At 42.0% G+C, this 9,204-nt stretch overlaps 1 protein-coding gene across 1 annotated transcript in view; it reads left to right on the plus strand.

The window, feature by feature from the left end:
* The window catches only part of LOC118339672 (TSC22 domain family protein 1-like), a 16,867-nt gene extending 15,995 nt beyond the window's left edge, over nt 1-872 (plus strand). The window contains 5 exon segments of the mRNA XM_035677372.1: nt 192-257; nt 260-296; nt 299-342; nt 344-502; nt 681-872. Coding sequence (XP_035533265.1) covers nt 192-257; nt 260-296; nt 299-342; nt 344-502; nt 681-872 — 498 coding nt within the window.
* The last annotated feature ends 8,332 nt before the right edge of the window (nt 873-9,204 follow it).

Raw genomic sequence — 9,204 nt, forward strand, 5'->3', positions numbered from 1 at the left:
AGTAAATTTGAATATTTAGACACGTATTATCAGAACGTTGCAAGTTAGTCACCCGATCACTGATATTGATAATAGATGTGATTATATTGGATAATTAACAGAAGCATTTGGCAGTAAATGGCATGTGTGTATGTTGTGATGTGAATAATGGATGAACTGTCCCTCTAACCGTCTCTTTCCTCCGCCCTCAGGACCTGGTGAAAGAGCCACCTGATGTACGCCGTCCGCAGGAGGTGGAGGTGCTGAAGGAGCAGATACAAAGAGCTTGATCGAGCGCAACACTCAGCTGGAGCAGGAGACAACCTGCTCAAGAACCTGGCCAGCCCCGAGCAGATGGCTCAGATTCCAGGCGCAGGTCCAGGACTGCGGCTCGCCGACCGGCCGGCAGCCTCTGGTCCCGGCGGACCACGCAATCGTCCCCGTCACACAGACTCCGCACGTCTGCGTAAACACAGAAGCTGCACATGGAGACCCCTCCACTAGGATAAGGGAGGAGGGAGGGGTAGGAGGAGGAGGAGGAGGAAGAGTCTTGGCCATACTGTGAACTGACTCTATCCACGTCCGAGGAGTCGCATTCAGCCAACCGGAGGACGAAAAACTTTCTTTTGTTCCTTTTAATTTAACTGAAAACGTTGGAGTGTGTGTGTTCCCGTTTTTCCCGACTTTTATACCTGCTTCAGACAATGCGTCGTCGTGGTGATGAATATGATTGGGGGGAAGAGCAGCCTACAGGAAGCGCCAGCGACCCTCGCAACCGCGCCGTTGTTCGGCGAGGGAGGAGCTTAACGCGGCCGACAATCGAGAGCGCGCTTTGTGTCAGTGCCGCGAATCCTCGCAGCGTGCGTGACTGTGAAAGTGGTGCCATCGCTTAGCCCCGCCCCCAACTCAACCCAGCATTGTCCCGTTGCGTACACTTAAATCCTTTTTTTTTTTTTTTTTTACTCTGCATCTGTTTATGTTTTTTTTAGCGGTTCGATACTGAAATGGACGGCTGGAGGTCCACACAGCCATCTGGAATGGGAGTCCAGCCTACTTTTTTCTCTCACAGCATCTGAGACGGAAGATATTCTGGTTGAGGGGCGGGTTATAAAGAATTATGAAATTATATAAGCTCTCTCCATTGTTCACGTTTGAGAACCGCGTGTTCTTTCTCGAGGCTTCGCGTCGCCGTCCCCGCCCTGAGCACCTCCCCCTCTGGCGGATGATTCATTGACATTTGATTGGCAGAATCAACGTTTGTTGGTTGTTTTTGGGAGGGTTAGATTGTCGTTTTTGTTTTGCTCTTGTTATTAATTAATTCCTGTGATTTGTAAAGATAAATACGGAGAGGCGAATAATAGTGGACTGACTGTTTCTGGTTTTAGTCTGATTTTTGTAAATTTATAACTTTCACTTAAATCTTGCCAAGTGCCTTGGCTTTCCTAACCATAGCCATCAGTATATAAAAGCTTTTTCTTAGTCGTGTTATTCGATATGTGTAACATACTGTTACAAAGTATATAAAGAGTACTTGGTACGTACTTATGCTATACTACTTAGTATATATAGTATCTATGGTTTTGCCAGGTTGGGCTTACTACCTTGTGATGTCACTTAACTCAGGGGTCGGAACAGAAGAGGGATGTATGTACCTCCCCCACTAAATGCGTGTTCTCTCCTGCGCGCGTGACACGCACGGCGCGTTCGTAGGGTACGGTGAACTCTCCTCTGCGTCGCTGTAAGCTCACGGTCGCTCAAGTTATCTGGAGCTTGTTTTTACGCGGTTTTGGGGATGTGAAGTTGTTTGTTTTTTTTCTTACATGGGAATGGCGGATGAGTGTAACCGGTTATTTTTTTTTCTTCTTTTCTTTTGGGTTTTGGTGGGTGTACAGCCCAAGTGGTTTTGAGTTGGCTCGTAGTGGCAACTTGGAGCGCCTGAAACAATAATGAGACCACTCAGCAAAACAAACAAAAAACGACAAAAAAAAAAGAAAGGAAAATTATTGGCCGTAGTCCGAAGTAATGTCGGAGTGGTTTTGCTGCACGTGTTCTCTCAGCCCATCACCAAAAATTTGACGTTCCAATTGCACGTAGACAGTTGCACCGTCAGTAATAAAAATGAAAACAAAAAAGCAAAAACTGAGCTGGTTGGTTTTTATTTTCGTTTAAGGATTGTTGAGCGTTTTGGGGGTTTTACTTTCAGGTTGCAGGCCGTTGAATTTGGATTCACAGTGTCTAGACGGGTTTCCGCTAAAGCGCAGAGGGATGGGTGCGCTTCTTGAGAAAATATGAGGTAAAAGTTGGAAGTTGTTGTCGGTCGTAAACTGTATTCCGGATAAATTCAAGGGCCTTTTGGCTGTTTCTGGAGACGAAGCTATAAAAAAGCTGATATGGTAAGTCGTTTCAAGAGGATTCAAGGATTCGAGCTTCAAGAAGATTTAGTTTGACTACAGAGGAGCAATACTGTGCACAGTGGTGCGAATAGCAAAGGTGGAGGAGGTCTAAATCTTAGACAAATCTTGAAGCTATCTGGGGAAATAAATTCAGACATTAACTAAATGCCTAACAAAATGCAAGCACATTACACTGGTAAGCAGTTAAGGTATTAAAAACGATAAAAACAGATTGTTAACTAAACTTGTGACAAAATGAAAACAAAAATGGCCAGTTAAACGGTAGTAGTATACAGATCATACAACGCACTGTGCAATTTAGCAGCATTTATTATTATTATTATTAAGGAGCGATTGGATAAAGTGCTAACAGATCTGGTTTTCTCTCCCCACTAAACATTTCACAGCCAATAAAAACCTTCACAGCCCCCTTATTGACCCCCAGACCTCCCAGTTAGGAGCCCGGTGTAAATATGTATCTATATGTGGAGCCCTCATTGGTGGGAGACGGCCGAGCCCCCCTGAAGATATCCTCGTGGCTCCCCCCACCGCTCCCTCACGTGGATCTGCACGCCGGGAGCGTGGACGCGCAGGCGGGGGTGCGCACCAATATAGGGCGACGACATGTGCTGAAATCTCTCATCTAACAGCCTCTGCTTGTGTTTGATGTCACAAATGGAGGTTTCTGTTATTAAAAGCAGGTTATAAAATGAACTACAGGTTAATATATTACTATTCTCTATTCCTATGGTTATAATAATTTAAAATATTCATATATATGTATTTATGGCAGAAAAGTAAACAATTCTTACATCTAATTGTACATATTATATTACACATACTTACACAAACCCCCTTTAGATTTATAGTTCTGGTGTCTCCTTTCTGTAGTATTAACATTTATAAGAGGATTACTGTAAATGCTGTAGTATATAAACTACACTACAGTTATGTTGATCCATAGATTTCTATTAATATCAAGATACAACAAACAAAAAAGGAATATTTAGCTGTCTTGTATAACCCAAAGCCATTAATTATTATATAATAACATGCCAGTTTATCCACTACAACCTTAGAGTCTATAATAATAATAATAACTATGTATTGAATAAAAGTTAATAAAAGCATCCAAAATGATCCCAATTAACTGTCTCTAAATCAGTTTAATAAATCCAACATTATAACCTTCATATTCCATTTTTATTACATTAATGTGTAATAAAGTATTCACACGACAGGGAGCAGGGATACGATTTATTGTGATTTTATTTAACACCAGTGTACATGTAGGAATTATTAATTAAGGGTTAGGGCTACAGCAGAAAACAATACAATCTTACAAAACAGTAAAAAAATGAATTAATAAAAGCAAAGAACACATATAAAAGAAAGAGACAGAGCCAACAATGAAATAAAACATGAGGTAAACAGGCATTTCATTTGTATACAGAAGAGAAAATATGTCTAATACTTTGTCAGCAATAATGAACGACATGCAGACTTTTATTTCCAAGGCCAGATTTTAACCTGCAGCTCCTCTGTGGGATATTTTTAGCAACTTTTTCTAGGCGACACTTTTCCTCCTGTTTGGCTGCAGAGTGGAGAGCTCAGTTTCCTCTTAATTCACTCAATCAAAACTGGATGTGGTTGTTGATCAGACCACTTAATGTGATATTATCTGAGAGAGAAATCTAATTTATTGCAGTCTTTGATCTAATGTCTATAATCTCATGTCTATCATGTCAATAATCTGTTCAGGAGTCCTCAACCTGCCCTGCTCTCTGCCCTCCTTCCTCAGGTCAGTCTGATCCCAGATCCTGACCTCGGAGTGGCTGGCTGGCTCGGAGGAGACAGAGCTCCTGTCCTCGTGTCCAGATGGCACTTTCGCAAATCCCGTTTCATTGACAAAAGATGTTTTCCTCAAGCACGCCGCCGCGGGTACAGGATGTACTCTGAGGCCGAGGGATCACTCGCGGATTAACGGCGTCTATTTGTGTCGCAGCTGATGTTTTGGAGGGCAATTATTTACTATAATGTGCTGTGATCCATCAACAACGTCTCTGGGCTTTTGTCCAACCAGCAGATACTTTATTACAGTAAAAGGCCATTTTTATGCAGTTTTATTACATTAAAAACAAAACAAAAAGGATTGCGTTTGGCACGTTGCCCCATCAGACTCCGCTGTGCTTAATTGCCATCAGGTGTACCTTTAAATTCCAGTACAACAGACCTTCACAGCAGCCATTTTGACATGAATTAGTCGCAGGTGTTACCAATGATACTAATTCAGATTTTGCTCCATTCAGATCAAACAGAGTCAGGCTGTTGTTGTTGTTGTGGCTCAGTGCGAAAGCTCTGCTACACTAAATGGATTACCCAACTATTTCATGTCAAAATGGCTGCTGTGAAAAAGAGCAAATATGATTCTATCGTACAAGATTAAACCTAAATATTAAGTTTACATGAGACAATGAGTGCAAAACTGGCTATTCCATAAGGCAGATCCAGAATAGATACATCAGATAAATGCAAAATTACTCAGAAAATATGTATCAAAAACTAGATATTAGAAATATATTAGAAAACAGAGGCTCCTGTCCAAATGACCACAATAATACATATCAGAAGGTGTCTTTAATGTAATAAAACAGCATCAGTTCCTGTTTTTATTGACAAGCACGCATACAACCTGATCTGCATACAACCAGTTTTTTCTGGCCTATTGTTTCCAGACACGCAAAGACCATTTTGCCCCAAAACTGACCCCCAAAAATCCTCTTTACACCCCCTCAACTGGACCTCCCTCTGTGCTGTTCCCTATTGCTGAGAAAGCAGGTGGCCTGCTGGTTAAACCCTGAGCCTCCAGACTGTCCTGTGGGCCCCCCTAAGACGCAACGTGGGGATTAGCCTGTCCAGTGTCCATCGGAGATACACTTCATGTTTGTACACACACACAGAAGGAAGCTGTTAGCAGCACTCTCAGCGCTGTGAAATCCCAAATATACCAAGGCAGAAACCAGATTCTGCAGCAGAGTTAAGAGGAAAAATCCAGCGGTGAACATCTGACCACAGCGGGCGATATGACCTCACACACTCAGAATTCACACTCGGAAAACATTTCCTGCTTTAACGTTTCCCGGACGTTTTCAGCGTTTTCATCTAAAACTCACACGATTACGTACCTGATAATCAGACTGACCTGCCACTTTTGTTTCACTTTGCTCACCCAGTTACTGTCTTGTTGGAAGGGGGGGTTATTATTTAGTCTGGTTTTGCCATAATCGACAAGTAACATATTGGTTCTGCTAGAAAACGGAAGATGATTGTTTGCTCTCGGTCTTAGATCACAGGATGTATCGGGTGCTCTTGGAAATGATGAACAAAAATCCAGATTATGAAAAGCCAACATGTTTTCCACATGCTGCTGTTATTGACCACAGAAGTCTAAGTTCAGTAAGTTGTCTTACACAAGTTGTATAGCTCGTATAGTTATAATATAGTTGCTAAGTCCACCCTGGAGACAACCTATTTTTCATAAATGTAGAAATGTGCAAGCTTCGGTTAACCAACTGTTTCTCTGACCGTGGGAAACAACAGACTCAAACGACATGCTGAAGAAATCTGAAATTAGTCATTGTTGTTTTTCTTTTTCCAAAACTTCCCTTGACCTCATGTTGGGTTGTTTTTCCACTGATGCCAAGAAAAAGAGGTTAAAATGTTGAAATATACACTTTTCTTTTCTGTTTGTCTGTTTGTTGAAGCCCTCTGGACTCGTTTATATCATTATTATATTCCAGTAAAAAAGTCTCAAAACCAAAACTATACACACAAGGTTGAGACACAGCAGGGTCGGGAATCTTGGGACCAGACATGGAAGACATATTAATCTGATGTTTTATTGAGAAAGCCCTTGGATACTCCGCACACACAGTTGATCAATCGGTCTGAGTCACCCAAACAAAATAGATTGCATGTGAAGCCTTGTTTTCCGTCACATGTACACACACACACACTAGCACACGTGCACTCAATCAACTTCCAACTCAAGTCAGCTGCTGCTCCAGACCCGAGAGGACATTGCTCACAAAATACAGACACACGGTGAGTCATTTGATGGACCTTGTGATGGCAAGACCCTCAAAACATGTGTGTGTGTGTGTGGACGTTCCCAGAAAATTACCAGCTCTACTATGCCGGCCGAGGTTAATTGGATGAAGAGGCTGGGTCAGGTCTGTGTGTTTGGGAAGCAGCTGAGGGGAGGCGTAAACACTCGGCGGCACATAAATAGAGCCTGAAAAAGAGCTCCTTCACCCCTACACAGTGGAAGAAGGTTTCCTGTCTGTCACACGCCTGCTGCGTCATTATATCAGGTTTATTTGGATAACAGAAACACTCTCAACATGCTCGCTCACCCGTGACTGCACCTCACACGCTGAGATGAAATCACGCCTCTTTTTTGGCTTTCGGAGGTAGAAAATAAAAGAGAAAACTTCCGTTTGAAAACTCCCTTAAAGTTGCATTCAGGTTTTATGGTATCATTATAATTTCAAAAAGTTAGTCTAGGAAATGAAGAGCGTCACACATGGTCCTGGCTTCAAAATCCCATCTTTAACTCCATCATGTCCACCGTGTCCTACACCAAAATGCACCCAGGCACGAATACTAGTGTCTTTCCTTTGCACAAAAACAAAACGATGGAAAATGCTAAATAAAACTAGAGAAAAAAGGCTCATTAAGTGATAGACTCAGCCCTGTGGCGCTACTCTTCCAATGATTTTACTTAATTGTGGAAGAAATTCATAATGCAGGTTGCTCTTTAAGACTGCAGATGAGCATGTCGGGACAGCTGTGACATTATTTTCCACTTATAAAAGTCAAACCCTTTGCCCAAAAGGCAGCAAACCATGTGGGCGCATTGCATTCTGGTCTATTGAGACTACAGTTGGTGTGGAAATTGGTATCTCTTCTTATCGTATGTCCTCATCGGCAGTGGATTTCCTCCCGTTATGCTGTTATTGAGCGTTGGTGCAAACTACAACGTCTGCACAAACACTGAACTTCAAGCATTAAAAGGGGAAAGGACATTCAGCTGACATTTTAAAGGAAGAAACCAATGTGCTTTTTTTTTGAAGGTATGAAATGCCTGTTAGCATGAAGCATTTAGCAAATCAAAGGAGGAAAATGTCCATAAAAATATGAGTCAACTAATGCAGCATGTTGGTGTAAGCACTTTGAATATTTCATGGGGATTTAGTGTTTTGTGGGACGCTCAGGTTCAAGGTGCAGCAGGTTCTTCAGTCCCTGTCCTTGTTTGTCCTCCGTCCAAAGTCACATTTCTCAGAGGCACGTGCCCTTCACCGCCGAGCGAGAGCCCTTTGAAATTTCAAAACAAACCGCATACAGAAGCACAGAGAGACAAGCACGTAGCTGGCGCCCCACTGGGGAGAGCAGGGGATTATGGGGGATTACAGCCCTTTCTCATCCTCCACTTTTCCTCCCTTCAGCACCTTCTGAGATGTCAAAACTGCAAAAGTTTTTAACCTCAAATCTCCATCGCTCTGCGACCCAGTGATGGGGTTGTTTTGACGAAGGTTTGCTAAACGTCTGAGTCATTATTTTGTAGTAGTGTCGGTGTGAAAAAGTATTTACATTCCTGGTGTGTTTGGTATCTGCTGGACTATTTGTAATGAATGCATAAACAATGAGCACGCACGGGCAGACTATATCAGAAGAGAGAGGTTTATTCCTGAATTTACTGCTTATTTCATCTTCTAATTTTGCCTTTCACGCTCGTATATCGAATAATTTGTGGCATGAGACTTGAATTCTCGGCACCACCTCAGCCTAATCCTTTGTTTGTCTTGGCTGACATACAGTGAATTCTTTGTGTGTTTGTGTCTTTTCCGTGCAGACAGTCATTACACCACTGCTGAACTGACACAGCAGGAGAGACAACAACAGGCCCAACAACTCTACGTTCACTTAAAGAGCTTTCCTTCTAATCAGGTTGTGTATGGCACAGACTGTTCCAGTTTATTAGAAGGACGCTTGAGGGACTTTATGGGTCGTACAGTAAAGACAAGAGAATAAGGTATCTGTTTAGTTTTGAGTGTATGAAAGAGTAAATAGGATAAAAAGAGACCGAGTTGGTATGTTGCAGAGCTTCTGCCACTTAACTTTAATATACAGCAGACACGTTATAAAATACACACACGTTATTGCAATAACACATCAGTGTCGCCCTTAAAACACGTACTTCAACAATAGTTTGACCACATCCCAGTCTGCACTGTCTGACCTACATTGCATTTGTTTTTCACAGAATACGCCACAAAACCAAAACTCCTTTCAGCCAGTGCGGCCTTTCTATTTTCTTTTGCTTTTACAAAACCAAATACGCAGGAGAAAAGCGTAAGGTGTGGATTAAACGGGGTGTTTATCTGCTTAAACGTAAGCTGAAATCGTTCTGGATGCCTTTGGGGTTTAAGCTAACGTTAGCAGGTCTGTCCTGCACTTTAATGTGTTTGAGGAAGTTTATTTTTTTACATTACGTTTGCCACACACATTTGTTAGTCCTTTATTCTTGCAGCATCTACCTCTATAGTGCAACAATAGAACAATGCTGTTTCATTATTTCAGCTTTCAAGTGAATATGAAACCCTTTTTTTAAAAGATTCTTATTTTAAAACTTAAGCAGCTTTAAAAAGTCACCTGCAGTGCTTTCAACCATGGAGCTGAAAAGTTCTTAGCTAGCTACAGATGATAAAATCTGTAATTACAGCTGACAAAATCGGTTGCTATCTAGAAATGATGAGCCTGCTTTTATCTG

This window comes from Morone saxatilis, unplaced genomic scaffold (assembly GCF_004916995.1).
Source record: "Morone saxatilis isolate NCDOM2014 unplaced genomic scaffold, NCSU_SB_2.0 Contig6, whole genome shotgun sequence".
In the NCBI taxonomy this organism is placed as follows: Eukaryota; Metazoa; Chordata; class Actinopteri; family Moronidae; genus Morone; species Morone saxatilis.